This window comes from Toxorhynchites rutilus, chromosome 1 (genome assembly GCF_029784135.1).
Source record: "Toxorhynchites rutilus septentrionalis strain SRP chromosome 1, ASM2978413v1, whole genome shotgun sequence".
NCBI lineage: Eukaryota > Metazoa > Arthropoda > Insecta > Diptera > Culicidae > Toxorhynchites > Toxorhynchites rutilus.
In genome coordinates this window covers 10,371,662-10,394,317 of record NC_073744.1, presented here as the reverse complement: position 1 = coordinate 10,394,317, position 22,656 = coordinate 10,371,662, and the positions used below count along the sequence as shown (strand labels likewise).

Sequence of the window (22,656 nt, the reverse complement as noted above, 5' to 3'; positions counted from 1 at the left end):
CTCGACTCAAGAACTTGTCTCGCAGCTCCGTCTTGATGTCGGAGTGGCGAATCCCGGTGAGCTGTCGGAATCCAAGATATTTATAGGATTCGCCACAAACCATGTCTCTTATGAACTCGCCGTCATAGACCTCGTAACCTCCGGATTCGGTAAGCTGCCCTTTCAGCAGATGGACACAGCGGCACTTGTCGAGGCCGAACTCCATGCAGATGTCCCTGCTTATTTCTTCGACAACCCGGATCGCTACACCTAGACGCTGACGTGAATCAGCGTAGACCTTGAGATCATCCATGTAGAAGGTATGGGTCACTTCTTCGTGGGCGCCGTCACCATACCTTATTTTAAAGCCATGACCGTTTCTATTGAGCGTCCTACTGAGGGGGTTCAGTGCCAGACAAAACCAAAGCGGGCTGAAAGAGTCGCCTTGGAATATCCCCCTCTTTATCTGCAGCGTTCTAGACTGCAACACATTTTCCCCATCACTGAGGTGCAGAGACGTACTCCACTGCCTCATCGCATGCTGCAGGAACCTAACGACGACGGGATCAATCTTGTAGAGCTCCAATACCCGGACGAGAAACGAGTGAGGTATGGAGTCATAAGCCTTCCTGTAATCGATGTAGGCCATACTTAGGTTCCGCTGGTTATATACCGCCTGGCCGACTATGGCTGCGTCGATGATGGCCTGGTCTTTGCAGCCATGCGTATTTTTCCTGCATCCTTTCTGCTTTTCTGCGATGATGTGATGCTGTTCGCAGTGAGCAGAAACTTTGGCGGTAATTATGCTGCTCAGTATTTTGTACAGACTCGATAGGCACGTTATCGGTCTGTACTTTGATGGGTTCAATGTGTTGCTGTCTTTCGGGAGGAGGAAGGTGACGCCACGGGTGGCGAATTCAGGAAGGTTGTGTGGGTCACGTAGCACCTTGTTGAAGCACTCAGCTATCTTTGGATGTGCGACGGTCAGCTTCTTGTGCCAAAAGTTCTGGACACCATCGGGGCCCGGTGCTGCCCAGTTCCTCAGGTACCGCGAGGCTTCGCGGACATCGTTCTCTTCGACGATGATAGCTGGCATCTCTCCAATTTCACCACAACTCTCCTCCTCCCGTCTTAACCACATTTGCCCGTCGCGATGTTCTACTGGGGTCTCCCAAATACCAGCCCAGAAGTTCGTCACATCGCTAATATCTGGCAAACCTTCGCGGTAGTCGGGCTTCTTGTCGCTAATGTGGTCGTAGAACGCTTTCTCGTTATCTCTGAACATCCGATTTTGTTCCTGGCGCTTTGCAGAGTCAGAGTAACGTTTCAGCCGTTTTGTAAGGACGCTCAATTGCTGTACCAGTGTGTCGAGTTTTTCCGTCAGCTGGTGAGCTCTCAGCTGGCGAAGTTCAGTAGGCCGCACGATCACAGCAACTTGGCGACATAATTTCGCCGATCTGCTGCCTCTTTTGTACGCCATCAGTCTTCCAATTGCGGCGCGCTTGTTTAGGATCCGTTGCTCCAATCTCCTTCGCCATGGAGGCTCACGCCTTTCACGGAGATGTTGGAGCAGTCTGCCTCTTGGCCTAATACGGTATCCTAAACTTTTGGCGGTCGCCACAGCAGCACAGTAAACTTTCAGTTGCAGCTCCTCCATGTTCTCAGCATCAACCAAGTGCAGCGGAAGAACGTGTTCGTTCATGAGCTTTACTGCACTTGTCAGCCTGCGGGAATGCTGTAACTTCGGGATCCTGGGGCGCGACAATGGGTCTGTGTCGCGGAACTGTGAGATCGCCTCGTCGTAGTGGAAGACCAGATCGCGTAGTAGTTGTTGATCTGGATGTGGGTCTTCCGGCTCAAGGGGTTGTTGTACTGTGGCCTCCACTGGTGCTGATTCGCGTGCCCCACTCGCGAATGAATTGCTCAGCCGTACTGAACTTCGTCTCGACACATCGCTTGCTCTGCTTGTTCTGGAGCTTAGTTCTCTCTGCACCTGCTGCTTGATCTCGTCGACTTGCGTTTGGGAGAGCATATTGTTGCGTACAATCGCTCTACGCCTCGCGTTCATCGCGTTTTGGTCAAGCCTCCCGACGAACTCTGGATACGCTTCCTCGAACATTGCGAGTATTCGAGGGCGACCGCTCATGTCCGTCTCCAAAGCAGTGCAGATGTAATAGGCGCGGATCACGAATTCGTTCATGTCGTGTGTCCACATGATCCGTCGCCTAGTAGTACCCACAAGTGTGGACGACTGTCGTCTGACAGTCGCAACACGCCTCGTAGGCGCAGCGTTTCGTTGGTGATGTCGATGGCTGCTGTTTCCGTGTGGCGGTAGCTCTTCGGGTTGAACCCGGCTGGTGGCCCGCTCTTGCACCTCGCCCTCCAGCCGCTGGCCGCTCGCTCTTACTCCCGTTCCAGGACCAGCTCCAGTTCGGGGACCCTCCTCGGGCGATCGCATTCTAAGTATTCTTCGTGAACGTAGCTCCATTTTCTGGGTGTATCTCCTTTGCCCGGGAGACAGCGGGTTGGCAAGGCCTCCATGACCCGGGAGGCCTTCCCCGGGAAAGATATAGCGCTCTGACTCGCTCGCACCCCCTCACTTAGCCACTTTCGACACCCGTTCTCGGAGCCAAGACCAGGTGTGTGTTTCCAGTTCACGCCCGATCTAAAAATGTCGTCATATGATCTTCGTGGAGGCGTGAGATAGGAACATTTGAGACCAACGGGCAGGCTCCTACCCTAGTGTTGATCCCCATTTGAGAACCAAAGAACCAAACCAAACCAACAACCGTTACCTTTATTCCAGAACATTGGGGTGCCTCAAAGTTTTGATATTTTGATCCTCGAAAATCTTCCAAGGTGGGAGTAAAGGAAATGCCAAATGTCTTAAAAATGCATAAAACCTCGAGATCTGGTGTTATCTCGACAAAATTTTTTTGTCGAAAATCTACTTTTTGGGACTTAGCCTGCATGTTCAAAAAATCAAAACTTTGAGTAGTTTGAGGCACCCCTAAATCATGTCCGATTGAGCTGAAATTTTGCACAGGTCATTTTTTTTGGTCCAATAAACAAAATGTACATGGTGGGTTTTTGAAATTTGACATGCCTATTTTCGCTACCACCTTAATGATCATCTTTCATCTCCTGAAATATCCTGGAAAAAACTGTTGTACAAGCAGAGACACGATTAACAGAACTAATTTCTATACAACATTCGCCAAATACAGGGTCTTTTAGATTAAACACTTACACAACAAATTTGAATAAAACTTATAATAATAAATAAAAAAACTTATTTTAGGACATTTTTCATGTGACCCCACCCCTTTTTTCGATAACGCGTTTTGAACAAAATTCTTCATGCACAACTCTAACATTACGACTTCGATGCTGTTGAAAATCCGAGTTATTTATTCTTTAAGTTCCTCCAAATTTTGTGGCTTATTAACATAGCAACGGTCCTTCACGTACCCACAGAGGAAGTCATCGACGACGAGAAATGCTGAAATTCTTACCATAAGAGTACAAAGTTTTATTAAGGCTTCGGTTGCTCGAATAATACGATTTCACTAAAAATACACAAAATACACAAATTGTACATCTGAAACTAAAAACCATCCGATCAGACTGTGAACGAATAGCGGAATATTATCGTTCCGAAGTGGGGAATGCAGTGTTACCATCGACGGAGTGAAATTTTTTTTATAAGGAGCTATTCGATTTTTTTTTGCGTGAGCGTTTAATCTGAAGGACCCTGTACATCACAACACTGACGACGAGGCGTGGGTTCATGAGTACGACACGCGATCCAGTTCTAGGTATATATACAGTAAGATTATTTGCTATTTTTAACTAGGAACAAAACGAATGTCATCTAGTAGACATCGAACTTACCTGACATTTCTGCCCGTGGCTTCTCTCAGATCGAATTTTGAATTTACAGAAATATTCCCGGGACGCTGTCATCGATTTAGGTGAGACTTCAGACAATTTTTTTTGTAGGTTCAGGGCCATATTTCGATGTTGTCTTACTAGAGAACAAGATGGCCTCCCGGAATATGTACTGATTCAACCAAACAAATAGATATCGGAAATTAATATATGATAAGTTTATATTTCAAACAGCGGAAGAATTCAAGAATGGATCATTCACAATTGCTGTCGAAGTTAGTGTATTTTATTAACGATTTGAAACTACTGGAGAAAGTTATTCGAATGACAATAAAAAATAAGTACATTCATAAAAGCCGTGATATCAGAAATCTAAAGTGTGACTCTCAAAATGCGCGAACAGTATTTTTATGGCAATGACTCACCACCGTTCAACACGAAGATAGCGGCAGATAGCTTGCAGGAAAAAATGGAAGAAAACGAAAGGAATGAATTAGATAATTGGTATAAAAAAACACATTCTGCGCTCAGCGCCGACACTCAACTCAACTCAACTCTACTCACAGAGGACAATATCCGGTGAAATTAAGTATGCACCCATCGTCATGTCAGAAGAAGAAAAACGGCCGCACAGCACCGTTGTCCCGTCGTACAGAACCAGTGAGCATACACCACTTCACTATTTGTTCTCTTCCTTTCTATCCTCACAATTGCGAAATGTCAGAAAGAAGACGCACCGGAAATGGTAAACGATGGTGTCGTGTATTGTGAGGGAAAAAAATGCACTTTTACTATCACAAAAAGCTGCTGCATTATTACCTTATCTGGGCCATTTACCATTGGAGCAGAAAAGGCGAAATGAGCCGATGAATCACACTCGTTGGCCGGGAGCCCCCACACAACACTGCCAACTTTCACGGCACTGCTGCGATCTGTGAAGAAGGCTTAACACATGAAGCACTGCATTAACCTGTCCACCTACGACGTTCCAGACGCTTAAGGTGGGGACGACACTGCGACTCACAGAAGTAGCGGCTTTTGATATGGTTTTCACTTGGGCTGACTGGGTTGGTATACCCGTTCAATTTCTGAATCTGTGAAACAACTGAATCATGTTTATTGATGTATTAGCTACGAAATTTTGCCCTAGCATGCGTTCTGTTCTATTTTTAGCGTGGCGATTATTCCGCTTATGGCAAAGATCGATCAAATTTAAAACGCGCGATCGTTCAGTGATACAACACTGCTTCAATCATGATTTTTTTTGCTTTTCTCGCCTAATTTCAGAAACCCCCCGGGACACCAAGCACTCCCATTCTATGAACTGCGGCCTTCGTCTCAACTGCCCGCCCACAGCTTCGGATCGATCTTGGACCACTTGGGTTCTCCATGGTGATCACGCAATTGATCTCCCTCTGTGCCGTCTTCGTGTCAGCGACAGTGCTCCAGTATTCAACCACGATCAGCAGAAGCAGCGTACAGGCGGGAAAGAATAGTTAATTGGGAATACGCGCAGAGCCGTCCGACATCCCGACCGCCCGCCTACCAACAGAAATGGTCAAGTATTGATTCGTGCGTTAGGGAGACAAACAATCGAAACTCTTGGAGTAAATCATTGATCATCACAACACAAATCACACATCTTACCTCGCGCTAGTGGAAGAAAAGGTAGCCAGTGAGCATCCCGTGACCCCGCGTGTGTGTGCACGTGTGTTTGTGTCGGCACGATAGTTCAAGGGACGAGAATAGAGAGAGAAAAAACACCACCTTCTTCAGAGGAGGAGAAGATCTGGACTCTGTCGAAAGCAAAACAGTAACGATGTTAAAGTTTATACGCGGAAAAGGTCAACAGCCTTCAGCTGAACGGCAGAAGCTGCAGAAGGAGTTGTTTGCATTCCGGAGGGTAAGTTTATTCTTCGTCATCTTTCGACCGGTTAAAATCGTTTGGACTGAACCGCCCATTAGGCGTTTGAAAAAAGAGTAATAACCAAAACGGTAAAGTAGTTGATGAGTGAGTGTTTGGCGTTAGGGTGAAATATGATACAGACCGCATATAAACGTGGCAATAACCTTCAGGGAAGCATGTTTTGGAAAAGCAAAAGTACGGCTCACAAACTTTTCACATGCTTGGCGAAGGCGGCGGGTGTTTCTCGTATGGTTTTCGCGAAGGTTAGTAGTTGCTCGTGCAATTGTGAGCAAGTATGGATTTGTTATTGTTTAAAAACGGACGAGGACTGAACGCGACGCTTGAAGTGCTTCTGTTTTTGGCTGGCTGACCTAGGAACGTCAGGTTTCATCTGTTTCACAAACCATGGGGCAAGTTTTCGAAAGCGTTTCGATTGGAAAAAAGATCGTAAAACCTTTAATGACTTCCAGCTCGTTTTCTAACATTGGATGAAGCGATGGAACACTGGAATGAATCACCGTTAATTTCGATAGCTGACAGATTTGTAAAAGTTCAACGCTTCCTGAGCAATAGAGCAAGTCTTTGATTGTCACGATAATGTTGCTTGTTCTCCTCTGTCCGTTTTGCATCACATACTTTTACCTTTGCTGGGCATCCAAAACATCGCAGAAAGATACGGTGGAATAGGGAAATGGGAGATGGCATAAAAGCTACAGAAAACAAGCGAATCGTGGCGGCTGCTGCTGCTAGATTTCTCCATCTCCCAAACGATGTGGGGTCGCAGGGAGGGTACCGTTAGACCATGCCATGTAGCTACATTACAAACTCTACTCTCCAGAAGAGGTGCCTCAGAGAACAGTCAATTTGAGCTGGTATTACAATTTGAATAATGCGTCTCGGTAAAGAGACTCCTCCGAGAGCATTTCGAGAATGGGAAATGTCTTCTGCATATGCAAGGGGGGAGTGGTGGGGATGATGATGTGTGCATTTGAGCGTGTCGTTGCTCTGTTTGTTGTGGCAGAAGGCGCTCACCAGGGAAAAGAAATGAATCCAAGGAAAACACCACACCTTGCCTGCTTGCTTGCTGTTTCTTTTTTTTTTGCGGCATGAAATGATAACCTAAAAAGGTCGCGCTGTAGCTGTTTTATACTTCGGCCACACCTTGACGGATATATCGGTTGACTTTTGCAGGGAGCGTAGGAAATTGATACGATTAAAATATTTTTTTTTCCTTTCTTTGGAATGGGGTCAACATGGAAAACACGATCGAATGAGTGATTGTAGAAGTCTTACACGATTATGTTAGTGAAGGTAGCTCGAATATGTTCAACAGAATAGGGGGCTCAAACTGTTATTTGTGTTGTTCGCTGTCTAGCTGCTCAGTACTTATATTCGTCATCATCAGACAATCTATAAATTAAATAGATAAGGGTACATATTGTTATCGCTCACGTCGTGCTTTTTTTTTTTTGTTTTGTTCCAATAAAGTCGTAATATTCGATAGGAAACTCAAACGTCTGGTGTGGTGGTGAGCAAACATCAAACGGTGAAATGAAAATGATATCGATAGTGAGGTTGAGCTTTAGATAAGAGTTACTGGCACTGTGGCCCTTCCCTTTTCAATGCTTTGAAACGGAAGTGTTCATCATGGCACTGTGTACACTGCTGAATTGCAAGCTATCTGCATGTAGTTAATTTGAGGATATGTTACCTGCCCACATCACTGATAAGAGGTTCCTAGTTTAGTCACGTAGCCTTTCAAAGGTTCCCGATTCTTAAAATACTCGTACCAAAGAGTAATAATTGGTTCACATCACAGAACCCCACCTAATATTAGCTCAAATCTAGCACAACAGATCCTCCATTAGCTCCGAATATAAAGTGTACGATGAATTTCTAAACCGTGTTGATACTATCAAAGACCTTGGTTGATTCGCTCGATCCTTGAATATATGAGCAGCATGCACTATGGGTTTTCAAGCGCACAAAAATCAGAGAAGTGTCTGTCACCGATCTGTTATATCTTCTATAGAAAGCAGATACTTTCAATAAGGAAAGTTCAAAATTTCAGGACAGTAGCAGGTATCGAGGAATAAAAATCAAAAACTGCAAAAAAAAGGATTTTTTTTTTGAAAAAAAGCGAATTAAAAAAAAGTTGATCATGATTATGAGTACCGTCGATGGGGGTGAAAATGGGCCAAAAATGGAGAAAGTTACTACACTGCGTTTCACAACTATAGCACTACTCATTTTTTTTTAGTTTCCAGAGATATGTAAGAAGTCGGTTGAATTGAAATACATAGTGTAGAATGCAATAACTATCTTCATGTATAAGACTGGTCATTTAAACTTAATTGTTGTGTTCAGGACCGAAACATTCAAAAAACCAAAATTCCAGCGTTTCATAACTATAGAACCCCTCTCACGCAGAGATCACGAGTTCAATCCTCACTCCCGACATTCTTCCAAAAATGAAAGTAAAAGTGACGAACCAGCCGAAATGTGTTGAAAGTCACTATAATAAAGAAAAAAAAACTATAGAACCAGATGGAAAAACTCTCATTCCTTTAAAAAATTAACGCCAATTTAACAAAAATTACCATAAGTTTCTATTTCGTAGATCATCTTTAGTTCTCAATCAGTTCAAATAACTCATTCGGGGTGGATTCGACCAAGCTGTGCCATGTTGTAGTGTGTATCTCGTTCTACGCAGAGGATACTGCTCGTTTAAGCTCTTCAAATCACTAACACTGCTTTTAAGCTGCATCTACTATTCGTCCGATCACTCCTCAGAAGTTCCTGATAGGGTTTCAATTTGGTAAACAAGCTGACCATGCCATGACTTTCGGGATTTTATGAATTAATGACAAATTATCCAATTATCAAATTGTTTTTGATGCAAAAACAGCAGTAAATGATTCTGAAGTACTTCGTTGCACTTCTGACTGTTCATTCGTTTTGATGGTAAGCTATCTGAACTAGGCCTTTTCGAGAAAATTTTCCCCAAACCTTCAAACTGCCGCCTGCAAAGTTACGAGTTGATAAATTGAACGACACGTTCCGTAAATCTATCCAGTATAAAGAAATCCTATTCAAGTTGAATTTCTTTTTTATCAGACAAGTTCTCTTGAAGTAGTGAAACCCATATTATTAGCTTCCACATTAGTTTTTGGACTTTGAAAATTGGATTTTTGGGGTTTGCTTACAAGCGGTATGAGTGATTTGGAGAGCTTAAACGAACAGTATCCTCTGCGTAGAAGGAGATACACACTAAAACATGGCACAGCTTAGTCGAAACTACCCCGAATGGGTGATTTGAACTGATTGAGAACTAAAGATGACCTACGAATTAGAAACTAATCGTAATTCATGTTAAATTGGCATTAATTTTGTAAAGGAGTGAGAGTTTTTCCATCTGGTTCTATAGTTATGAAACACTGGAATTTGAGTTTTCTGAATGTTTCGCGTCTGAACACAACAATAATGTTTAAATGACTTATAAATGAAGATAGTTATTATATCCTACACTATATACTACATATCTCACATCTCTGGAAACTCAGAAAAATGGAGTGGTTCTATAGTTGTGAAACGCAGTGTATTAGTAATATCTTGACAAATATTTCGAATTATTTTTGAAAACTGTGAGCCGTTTAAAAGGAAACATATTTCCACAACTTCCAATGCATAATACTTAACTGTAGTACAAATAGTTATTATTTAATAATTCATCAAAGTTTGATGTGTAAATAGCCATCAAATAACACCTCAGAAAAAATCTCATGCCCAGCATTATACGGAACTACTAAAATTGTAAATATTGGATCGAATTATTTTTTAAAGTTTTGCCAGATGAGTCATTACATGTCGGTCTCGATTATATACAGACTCGATTATATGCTATTCGATTATATACTGTTTGGAAAAATTTTTTTTTTATATATTTCAAATATGACTCATTTCAAGAAGAAATGTAACATTTCAACGTTAAGGTGAAATTTAAGTGGCTATTACATGTACAGTGGGGTAAAAATAGTGGTTTTTGAAGATTTTGCTTGAATTTTTATCAGGAATTGTTTATATCGATATTGCAGCCAAATTAAGAAAGATAGAAGTTGGGTGTCAAAGAACAAACTGTAGAGCGCTTAAAGAGCTTCAATTTAACTGATAGAAACAATCTAGTTTAATATATTTTTTTAGGATAAAATTAATGATAACGCATCATAAATTATTAACTTCTAAGTTTTTCACTTTCAAAATGTTATTAAAATTCACTAATTTTGATGTTCCACTACTATATCCTGTACTGAATTTTCTCATTTTTTTAATGAAAGCAATAGAATCGTCATCCGTATCGTACTTTTTAATGAAGAGCTAGTTTGAGGCAACAGAGTCCGAAATGATGATGATGATGATGGTCCCGCCTCCTTCCCCTACAGAGGTTTGAGCAAGACGAGTTATCTAAAAGATAATTTATTTATTTTTTCTCAACATTGAAATCAGTTTAGCAAACACAAAAAAAACGCACTGATTTTATTCACAGATATAAGTTCAAAAAATTGCAATTTCCAAAGACAAGCCAATACTCAGTCATGTCCGCCACAGAGCCGATACGGTCCCGACGAGGCCCTTGCAGCCAAAGGGTCCACCAGAGCACAAGTCCAACCGCCAGCCTTGCTTTGGATTGACAATGAATATCCTCATTCAGAGAAATCGAGAAAATTTCCTTTACGAAAATTTCCTAGACCGGCACTTAAAAATCTTTCAATTTAATATCCTTTATATCTGTGGCACGCGCGCGACGCTCAAACTTTTGTAGACTACTTTTATTTTTTTTTTCAACTAATACAACTATAAAAACAACAAAATAAAAATAAAAATAGTCCATCATCACCAGTCCATCATGACAGACATAATAGAGATCAATACTAATTAAAAAAAAGATAATTTAAAAAAATTTTAGATAGTCTACATAATATAATCCGTTCAAAAAACTTCGTCAGGTTACTCAAAAACATTGAAAAACAAACTACCAAAAATTGTCCACATTAATTATCCGTTCGTATAAAACTTCGTCAATAAAAATCTTCGTCATAAAATTAAAAAAAAAAATCGTTCGACTGTTAATAAAACACAGTTTTCACGTGTGAAATACAGTGCCTCTTAAATTCTGTAAGTGTTGTTGCGCATTTAATATGTCTTGGCATCGAATTGAAAACATTTATTCCTTTGAAGTACAACGAATTTTGTGAAGCACATGACAAGAAATTAGGTGTTCTTAATTCATTCGCGTTTCTAGTGTTATATCTATGGAAATCACTTCCTCTTTCAACTCGATCACACAAATATCGAGGCAGCAAACCGTGAACTACTTTAAAAATGAACACCATAGTTAAATAAACAATTCTTTGCTTCACGGATAACCATTTTAGAGCGTCCAGCATCAAAGATGAGGAAGTGAATCTATTACATTTTAGAATCAACCGCATTATTTTATTCTGCAAACGCTGTAATCTCGATATTTGTGTATCATTGGCTAAAAATAATATGGAAGAACAAAAGTCTAAATGAGGAGAGATGATTGATTTGTATAGCTGTATTTTACTGCACATAGTTAAATCGTTTTTCAATCGGCATAAGATTCCATACTTCTTGGCAATTTTCCTGATGACATTGTCAATGTGAGTATTGAACTTGAGTTTGTCATCAATAATCACGCCAAGATATTTAATCTCCCGAACGCGATCAATGGTCTCATCATCAATTATAATAGAGACGTTTTCATTAGAACGATTTCGCGAGATTACCATAAATTTAGTTTTATTTATATTCAACTTCAATTGCTTATACTTCAACCATCTACTTAAAGAACGCAAATCTCCATTCAAATATAAAACGACCTGATTCAAATCATTAGCTGCAATGAATAACACAGTATCATCTGCAAAAAGGTTAATATCACAAAATCGTAAAACTCGTCGCATGTCGTTGATGTACATAATAAATAGAAGGGGCCCTAATACACTTCCCTGAGGTACTCCAAGATTATTCCCTACGGGACTGGAAATTGAATCATTAAAAATAGTCCGTTGAGTTCTGTCATACAAATAACTTTCAAACCATTTATATGCAGTACTCGTAATTCCAAAGCGCTTAATCGTATTCAACAACAAGGGCCTAGAAATTGTCTCGAAAGCGCGTTTCAGATCCAAGAAAACAGCAATGATGGTATCTTTACATTCTAATTTCTCTTTCCATTTTGCTAACACCAAGTTCAATGCGGTTTCACAGGAATGTCCTTCTCGATATCCCGATTGTTCTGGTATTAGCAAAGCGTTGAGATTTAAATATTGCAACAGCTGGCCTTTAACAACTAATTCTAATATTTTCTCTAATGTGTGCAACATGTTGATGGGACGAAACTCTTCGGCTTTAATCGTTCCAGCAACCTTTTGAATAGGAACTATGAAAGATTCCTTCCACACCTGAGGCACATGCCCAGTTAATAAAGACTTATTAATAAGGTCCAGCAAGATGTGATCAATGACATGAAAGCAATCTTGAATAACTCTAGCATTGACAAATAGAAAAAAAGTTCTATAACTCTGTCATTGTTGAAATTCGACAATATGCGTAGAAGAATTTTTTATCATCAAATATGATCGTCTATCACCTCCTGAGAGAATCTGGATGAATTTAAATTTTTCCTGTGAGAAAAGTGTTTTCTGACTTTAGGGGAATAATAAAAAATCAAATTAAAAATATTTTTTTTGACTAGATTATATACAGGATTCGATTATATACAGTGAAAAGAAATCAAAAACTGTATATAATCGCGTCCGTCCTGTACTGATTTACTGGACCGATTTAGATGATTGATATATCAAATTAAAGCCAATGAACTAGTTTTGTTTGAAAAACATTACACTTGAAGAAAAAACTAGACTTTGCTTTCGTAATTATTGATTGTGATTGTTTTTCATAGTTTACATGGTTTCGGAACTAAGGTCATCATATTTTATATATCTTTTCTTGAAAGCTGAGGTTTTTTACATAACATATCCGAATATCAGAGAGGTGTTTTTTTAGTTTTCGAGTGATTTTGCAAAGTTAACATGTTTTCAGTTTTCGTTCAATACTCCGATCATCTGAATCGGCCAGATAGTTTAAAAGTTGTGAATTAAAAAAAAAGTTATTTTTGGAAAAAAAGAAAAAAAATATTTTTCTGACAACCCTAAAATAATAACTTTTTCATGTATTCCTTAAAAAATTACTGTTAATGTTTTTCTCGTAACATTTTTGAGTGTAAATTATCGCAATTGATATGCTCTGCAAACTTTTTTTTCTATTTAGAAACATGTCAAGAACATGTCAAACGCGAGAATTTACACAAAAATGTTACTAGTAAAGCATTATTTTTTGAGAAGGTCCCATACAAAAATGCTCATCTGAATTTTTAAAATATTTTTTCCCAGGGTTAGTTAATTTTGTTTTTTTTTATGAAAATTTAAACAATTTGTTACATTAAATTTTTCGATCAAAATTTTGTAGGTATGTTATTGTTTTTGAGTTAGAAAATTTTGTAAATAATTGAGAAAAAAAAATTGTAGTCTAATTCTTTCTAGGAAATTTCAGATGCGCCAAGTTGCTTAAAAGGCCCATGTTTTTACACCCACAGCGTTTCACTGAAATCTGAGATGGTGCTGCTAATGGCCAGTCTAGTTTCGTTCCTGTTGTGACTGTCATCTGTCGCTTTTTAATAGTCCTTTTATCAGGAGTAGTTAGTAACAATATTAATATATATTTTGCGATAATGAACAAAACTATCACTTCTTAAGGGAATCTTAGAACCACTATATCAGTTGAGCATGGAATAATATACAATATATATTATATAATATATAATATAAAATGTAAAATATGAAATTTTTGAAACTTAAAACTTATAATTTTGAAATCTGAAAATCCCATTCGCAACTCGTTGAAACTTCTTCCCCGTTAGCAGTGTCCTTCTTACGGTGTATGGATAACTTGCTGGTTATTATATGGGCTATTGATATAATTTTTTGAGAATTCTAAAAAATACGTTTTCCAGAAAAATTAATCTAATTTTTTATTTTTATTAAGCGCATTTTTTTTTTATTTCGTTTGATATAAAATGATTTTTGTAAAAAAAAGTTAGGAAAAAATCTAAATTACAAAAAATTCTAACTAAAAAACTATAAAACTATCAAAAATACAAAATTTTGATCAAAGAATGAAATGTGGAAAATTGTTTAAACTATCAATGAAAAATATCAAACGAATCTAAAAGAAAAACTGTGATTTTGTTAAGAATTTTAAAAACATTGCGCGGTACAAAAAAATAAGTTATATTTTCTGGTATATATTTCGATATTCTGAATTTTGAGACCAACTTATTTGGTAATTTTAGTTTCGTACGTGTTTTTCAGATCGATTTATCAAACTAATTTGAATAAAAATGAGAGTAGTACGGGGTCTCAAAAGTAGAGAGTAGTATTGAGTCTGAAATTTCAAAACAAATTTTTTATTTTTGATATATAAGAAATATATTGGAAATCCAGAAATATTTTGCAATATGTCGCGGTTTTCTCCTTTTTTTAAATTTGTCTCAAAGCTATTGGAAATAACGTGAAAAAATACAACCTACGTTTTTCACTTTAGCTCTTATGGGGTGGTCCCCATGGTTTTTTGTTCTCTATACAATATTGATTAGTTTTGGGTGCGCTTTTAAGCATGTAAGCCATAGGGATACCATCTGGTCGGAGTTGAAAACACCTGTCACAGCTACGATTATGACCAAACCATTATCATTTCTTTGAGATATGAATGAATAAAAACATGTTGTATGTGATTTGCTCTTCAAGAAACCTTCAGAGATTTTTGGGAGGTTTCGGAGTTTTCAAACATTATGCGCAATAGTGCCGAAGACAATCGATGGGTTTGAAGCTTTTACGGTGTATGGAACGCAAGGGTTCCTTCTGCCGCCCAAATGTTCTGAGCGATGTAATTTTCACACCAGATGATTCAGCAAGGATTTGGGAGTCGATTCCAATTAAATATGTTTGCAATGTTTCGGTGTTTGGATATACTTTTCCACATCAAATTTACCTATAATGGTTCATTGTGGATTTTAAACTTCTGTTTATACAATGTTCAAACATTACGTCTTTCTGTGAGACAGTGGTACTTCTAGTGCAATTCGCCGGTAAAATTACGCTTCGGTTTAGACACAGACAAAAAACAACCCGGTGAACGGAAACTCTGAATGAAAACAGATTGAAGATCTCGTGATGAGACTGTCCGCCTCTACTCGCTTGCAAAATTTTAGTCACCAGCAAAAAGTTACAGGAGGGTTGTGTCCGAGAAACAACCGCATATGACGTAGGATTACGTTGAGCTATTATTGCATATTGATTCTGGATATGTTTGAAAAAAAAATACATTATTAAACTCATTGATAATAATCTGATGGCCCTGAAAAGGACCTGAGTTTGATTGTTGGATATTATTGTTCACTCCAACCGGCGGTATAAACGGACCGATGGTGCACGATAAAAGATATCAAAGGAAAATGAGGGAGGCGCAAATTGGACCAACCAAAACGTGAGATTTACCGCAGCAAAAAATCAAACCAAATGCATAATTCATTGCACAGTCCAGTATTCGCATTGAATGAGCAACTGTGAGAGCACAGATGCTTTGTGCCAATTGACTAATCAGAAAGAACGATATTCGTGTAGATATTGCCTGTAATTTTTCATTTATTCAATCGTTACCCAATTAGACCCGTATTTTTTATTTTTTTAGTTAGGGTGACCATTTCCGTTGTAGGGTGGTCCGAATAATCACTTTTTTTCAATTTTTTCCTAAAATAACTTTTTTAAAAAAAAAACATTACTTTTGAACTACTGAATCGATTCTAATGATCGACACATCAAATTAAAGCCAATCGTCTTTCTAGAGAAAATACTTAAGTTGCAGGAAATTTATATTTTGTTTTTTCGAACCACCCTAAAACGGAAAGGGTAACCCTATCGGAAAAATAAAAAAAATACGGGTCTAATTGTTTGCGATAAAGAACAAATCTACCATTTTTCACTAAAATCTGAGAACCACTATATCGGTTTGGCATGGAATGGCTGGTGTATAAGTTCTTGATAATCAAATCTCGAGTTACGGAAAAAGTCAGCTCCAGTTAATAACAACGAATTGTACAGTTTACTGCAAGTATGAGAATTTTCACAGAATTTTGAATTATCATTGAATGGAACGTTTTCAGTTAGTTGGTTCCAGACTACGCTTTCAATTTTTTGATACTAAATATGAAATCAATTTGGAACAAAAATCTATCGCAAGGGGGCAGTAACTCGGTTTCGCACAATCCAATCTTTCCTAGTAATCATCACGGATTGCATCCAATGACGGAAGGCTAAAATTCGAATTTATTGCATCTGGAAAAGGCGAAGAAATTCATAAAAATACATCACCTGTTTGAATATAGCAAATCATTGAATTAAGCTTAACACACCTGCAGCCAGCGAATCATTCGCTTGGGCCCGTGCTGTTGCAGCGCGACAGACACCGAGTGGGTAAAATTGAGGTTTTAATTATCGTTGGCTAATTAAAAAAGCTCGCTACTTCCTCCCAAAAAAGACAATGCAAGAAATCACCGTATCTTTTACGCACCTCATTAAACGCTCGTTCCAGTAAACAGTTATTGGATCCGCGCGCATAAGTGTGAGGGGACCCTCCACAAAACCCAGAGAAACTGTTGGAAGCAGTTCTGCATTGTGATGATGGACCAATTTGATTGATTGATTATCCCGCTGTTTTTGTGCGAAATTAAGTTCTTCGATGGCTGATGGCCCATCGAGGGCACCAACCACAACCGTGTTCCGATTGTTTCAGTTTTGGTTTTGCTAGCCACGATCACGATGCCATTTCAGGGCGGTGGTCACCAGGGGAGGCACGAGTTGCCGCAGATCGAACCAAGCGCGATGACGTGATTCGCTAGTGTACCGTTATATACCAGTTTCTCCGGCAATTGGGGCGGATTCCTGGTTGTGGGGGATTAGGTGGGCACAGGATGGCAATGTCTTGCCTGGCGAGAAGCAATGTTCAAAAGAAGCTCAAACGTTAAGATTTGTCCGTGTGCTGTTGCTGCTGCTGCAACTAAGCGCCCTTTCTCTCTCGCCACCCGATTCGATTCGAACGGCGGGATTTGAGCGCATTAATGCAGTCCGTGACGGGTGAGAGCCAGTTGGGCTGGTAATCTGGGAGATTGAAAACCAGTTTTCATCCTACCGAGCCTGCCTTTCGATTATCGAGGAGATGCTGGGCGTCATCTCTTTTTCTATCCTCAACAATTTCATTTATTGCGTTGTTCCATTTGGGAATAAATTGCCCATAGATGATATCTCAATATTGAAAAAAAGCTGACGAACAGAACATATTGTTTCGCATGCAGTGCGATAACTATGATTCCCGCTGTAAACCAATTTCAGCCGATTGTTTCATTGCGTCAAGCTTTGTTAATCAGCGTGTGATTTTTTCTCACCATACAGTTTCCCGCCCTGCGACTACTCACTCTACACTAGGAGAATCGAGCAAAAACAACAGAAAACTGTTACCAGATAGTAACGAAGCGCTGCGGCCACGCCGCGAATACGCATACAAGATGTGTGTATAGTGTCCAGTTACCGCTGATTGGACAGCACCGATATCATCATCCAAGCGTGATTCATTTGATGAATAGCACACCTATAAACTGTCGGCAGCCGACCGGCGACAAAAATCCACCGGTATAAGCTGACGAATGACTCACTGATTGGGAGATTTAGTTCCGTGGTTTTGGGCGGCATAAAATCAAGTTATGTTTTTGGTTGCACCGTGGGTTTATCATTACATCCCGGCGAAAGATTTCTTTGACGGCTATGTATGTCGCAGTCGTGCCCTAATCACTCTTATCAGCTCAAGTGCCACAAAGCACTCAAATTGATTACAGGTGCTCTAATTATCATCCACATCTTGCACAAACAGAACAAGCTAACGACACGATACAAACAAAGAACCACCTTGCTTCTTTCCCGCTTCTCGCCTCAAGCGATTTACTAACGACCACATCGAGAAAAAAACAACCATTACCCAATGCGCGCGTTTGGCCAGATAGAATTTATGACACCGCTGTAAAGCAATGTGTTGTATGTCTGCCTGTTTCTGCAATGAGCCACAGCGTGCTTCCCCTAGTGTTACCCTATTTGGAAGGTTGTGAAACCACTCGCACCAAATCTCTCAACCTGTGTAACGAGCGACAACTTTAACCGGCCGGCTTTATGATAATTTATTTGCTTTTCTTCTTCCCCAGTAAACTACTGCTCCATACCCGATACATATTTAACGTATTTCTCTTACGCAGACTGCACAGCATGGCTTCCCGCACAAACCATCGGCGCTGGCGTACGATCCGACGAGCAAGCTGATGGCGATCGGCACTAACAGTGGCATAATCAAGGTTTTCGGGAAACCCGGTGTCGAATTCTACGGACAGCATCCGGCAACGACCAATGCTTCGGATTCGATCGTCCAGCTGCTGGAGTGGATCCCCGGGAGCGGTCGGTTGCTATCGTTGACTGCCTCGAACCAGCTGATTCTGTGGGAACCAGCCGGGGCAATGCTCGTGCCAATCAAGACGCTCCCATTCGATGGTAAACTCAAGAAGATTTCATCTCTGTGCTGTTCGTACATGACCGATACGGTTTGGATTGGAACGGAAGGCGGAAATGTGTATCAGTTCGATATCAAGAGTTTTTCCGTGCGAGAGCCGGTCATCTATCACGATGTGGTTCTGGAGCAGCTCCCACAATCGTACAAGTTAAATCCCGGAGCGATCGAATCGGTTAAGCAGCTGCCACATAACCACAATCAGCTGTTAATCGCGTACAATCGAGGGCTGGTGGTACTGTGGGATTTGGAGGCGAGTAACGTGAAGCAATCGTTCATTTCCCCTGGCCACGGACAAAGTGTTGGATTGTTTATTTCCCCATGTGGAACCCAATTCACGTGGTATCACGCCGACGGATCGTTCGCCACCTGGGACCTGGACAGTCCGATTCCTCCGGAAAATCAAAAGTACGTGCCATATGGTCCGGATCCGTGCAAGGCAATCGATCGCTTGATTCGTGGAAAGCGTGGACTTTGCGAGCTAGTGGTTTTCTCTGGTGGCATGCCGCGGTCTGCATACGGAGAGCATCAGTGTGTCTCTGTGCACTGCCGAGACGGAACAAAAGTGGCGTTTGATTTCACCTCTAAGGTGATCGATTTCTTTGTCACCTTCAACGACGAACGTCCGGAGCAAGTCGAAGTTCTCGTCGTGCTACTAGAGGAGGAGCTGGTTGCGTACGATCTAACAGACGAGACGCTCCCCCAAATTAACGCACCATATCTTCATTCTCTGCACGCATCGGCTGTCACTTGTAATCATCTGGTTTCCCAACTATCACCGGAAATATACGAGCAGATCATGCGCGCCGGTAAAGCCCAGCTAACAGATTTCAGCGTCAAATCGTGGCCAATCACTGGTGGTACGATTCCCGAAGCCGACGAAGAAGAGCGTACAGAGTACGATATTATGATCACCGGCCATGAGGATGGGTCCGTTAAGTTCTGGAACTGTTCCGAGGTTTGCCTAACACCGCTTTTGCACGTCAAAACTGCCCCACTGTTCAACAACAGTGACGATTTCGACAATCACCTAAACAACTCAACCGAACAGTTAGACGATGGAGAGCCGCCATTCCGAAAAGCAGGTCAGTTCGATCCGTACTCTGACGATCCTCGCCTGGCCGTTAAAAAAGTGCAACTGTGTCCAAAAACCGGTACACTGGTGATCGCGGGCACCGCCGGTAATGTTGTGGTGGCAAACTTCGCGGGAACATCGGAAGAATCAAGCCCACTCAAGGTTACCACCATGAATTTGGTTAGTGATCGTGATGGATTCATATGGAAGGGACACGATCAGCTGAAGGTGAAGCGACAATTGCTGGAGGATAATCAACAAATTTTGGAAGGCGTCAATTTCACCGGAGTGCTTCAGATACTGCCACCGGCTGCTGTGACCTGCATCGCCGTGCAGAGCCAGTGGAACCTAGTGGCCGCCGGTACAGCCCATGGGCTGGTGCTTTATGATTACCTCAGCCAGAGTCCGGTACTGCATAAGTGTACTTTGAATCCGAATGGTGAGTAAATTTGCGTTTGACTTCATATTTTTTTGCTGAGAAGCTTATTTGTATTATGTATTTTTGTACAGATTTGACCGGTGCTGGTGAGACGCTATCCCGCCGAAAATCGTTCAAGAAGACACTTCGCGAATCATTCCGTCGGTTGCGCAAAGGACGGTCCACTCGGAACAACCGAACCAATCAGACAACTGCAGTGACAACAGAAACCCGTCCAGTGGAGCGCCAGATCGAGGCTCGCCCCGTTGATGACGGAATGGGTTCGATGGTTCGTTGCCTTACGTTCGCCCAGACTTATGTCACCAATCAGCAGCACACGATCCCTACCCTCTGGTCGGGAACTAATTCCAGCTGCGTTTCCGTGTTTGTGTTGCACGTTCCACCCCGACAGCCACCGGTACAGAGCAATGAAGCTGCCGTGGATGGAGACGTTCCGCCGCCGAAACCCATCACAGGACAGCTTGCGAAGGAGATCCAGCTGAAGCATCGGGCCCCGGTTATTGCGATTGCGGTCTTTGATCAGGTATATGTTTAGGGATGTTATACAAAAAACTTGTTTTTATTGATTATTATGGTTGCATTCGTAGCACGGAGTTCCGCTCGAGTTCCAGTCCACGCCGGGTCCAGGACCACACAAGGTACTGATTGCTTCCGAGGAACAATTCAAAGTGTTCTCTCTACCACAGTTGAAGCCGGTGAACAAGTACAAGCTAACCGCGCATGAAGGGGCGAGGTAATTTTACGCTCTAAGCAATTGAGTGTATAATTTTTCTTCCAGCTTTTTTTTCTGTGATTCGATGTATTGCTGCTTCATTGAACTTCAAACAGCTTTTGGGACAGAAGTTTAAGGTTTTAAGTTTAGTCAGGAGTCGCAGAGATGTTCCCAAGAAATGTGAATTTTTTATTGTGCAATCCCCCAGAAGACTCCGATTTTCACCAAAACCAACAATATGTGAACGGACCGAACAGTCACACATCAATGAATGTTGACTCGTTTGATGAGCTTGCTTGTTTGTTGGAGAAAGAAAAAATGATAATCTGTTCTCCGACGAAAAGCTGTTCAGCATCGATGCTGTATCCATCAGCCGCACGGACCAGTGAAGTTCCAAACCAACAATCCCGCTGGTGTCATGATGTTTGGCTCGGTGGCGTCCAACCAAGTGCTTCTCTAGGTAAAGGTCAAATACTGTGAGGATCAATACGTTGTCCTACAACAAGACGGTGCACCATGTTACGTCAAATCGGACCCAACTATGGTTGATGGAAAACATTAATTTTTTATCGTGATAGAATTCCTGTTGGTAGAAGTGTTGTAATCGACGGCAACGAACTCGAGAAGTTCTCCCCCGTACGAAGTGTACCATATACAAATTTCTCATACACTGCGTTTCACTCATATATAAGACCAGCCATTTGAACTTTATTGTTGTATCCATTCCAGTGTTTTATATATAAAACCAGATGGAAAAACTCTCACTCCTTTGCAAAATTATCGTCAATTTCACATGAATTACAGTAGGTTTCTAGTTCTCATGTCATCTTTAGTTCTCAATCAGTTCAAATAACCCATTCGGGGTGGTTTCGACCAAGGTGCACCATGTTGTAATGTGTATCGTCGTTCTACATAGAGCATACTGCTCGTTTGAGCTCTTTAAATCACTCATACTGCTTGTAAGCTGCATCCACCATTCGTACGATCATTCCTTATAAGTTAACAGTGTTTTGATCTGGTAAAAAAGCTGACCAGTCCAGAATCTGAAGCCTCTATTCATTAAACCATGCCATGATCTTCCGGATTTTATGAATTGATGCCAAATTACCCTTTTTCTTTAAGATATCCTAGCATAGAGGCACGAACTTCGGACGTTTTTTCGTACTCCGAAAAATAAAACAAAGAATCTTTTTACTATACATTATATCATTATTTGTTTATCTATCTTTTCACAACAAAACAAAAATTGGACGGAAAAAAATATTCATAATTTGAATAGTTACAGCTGATAAAGTGAAGGGCTTCAAAAGAGGTGCCATGGCGTCTGCGATTTTTTTTCTATTATAGTGACTTTCAACACATTTCGGCTGGTTCGTCACTTTTACTTCCATTTTTGGAAGAATGTTGAGAGTGAGAACTCGTGATCTCTGCGTGAGAGATATGGATGTTACCACTACACGGATTATCAGAATCAAAAATATCGAACAGATTCTGAATCAATAAAGATGCCGCATGAACCTCGAAAATGTCAAAAACATTTTCATGGCAACCATTCGAAGGAAAAAAATGCTGCATAAAAAGTTTTTTGTTACGTTTCCCGATTTTTAAAAAATAGTATCAGGTGTACCGGTAAGTTTCTTTGGTCTTACAACAGGTAACTTGATTTTTATTCCAGTGGATAAAATTTCCAGACATTCGTTGGAAAGCTACTGTCATTGCGCGTCTTTTTCAGTATATGTCAAAAAGTTGAAGCGTAAACAACATAGTTTTTTGCCACTTCGAATATGTCGAATTTCGTATTAACGAGAGTGTTTTGCGGGGAATGTTACTTTATTACTTCAATATGAAGAAAACAGCTGCGGAAAGTCATCGCATCTTGGTGGAAGTTTATGGTGACCATGGTCCAACTG

At 40.7% G+C, this 22,656-nt stretch overlaps 1 protein-coding gene across 13 annotated transcripts in view; it reads left to right on the top strand.

Moving 5' to 3' along the window:
* The window catches only part of LOC129763249 (lethal(2) giant larvae protein), a 56,550-nt gene that overhangs the window by 25,730 nt on the left and 8,164 nt on the right, over positions 1 to 22,656 (top strand). For all 13 annotated transcript variants that reach the window (XR_008740853.1, XR_008740851.1, XR_008740852.1 and 10 more), the window contains exons 3-6: positions 5,158 to 5,773; positions 18,216 to 20,034; positions 20,106 to 20,557; positions 20,622 to 20,767. Coding sequence is in view for 10 of the 13 variants with exons in the window: in XM_055762126.1 (XP_055618101.1) it covers positions 5,690 to 5,773; positions 18,216 to 20,034; positions 20,106 to 20,557; positions 20,622 to 20,767 (2,501 nt within the window). In the remaining 3 variants the exon portion in view is untranslated. The remainder of the gene's footprint in view (positions 1 to 5,157; positions 5,774 to 18,215; positions 20,035 to 20,105; positions 20,558 to 20,621; positions 20,768 to 22,656) is intronic.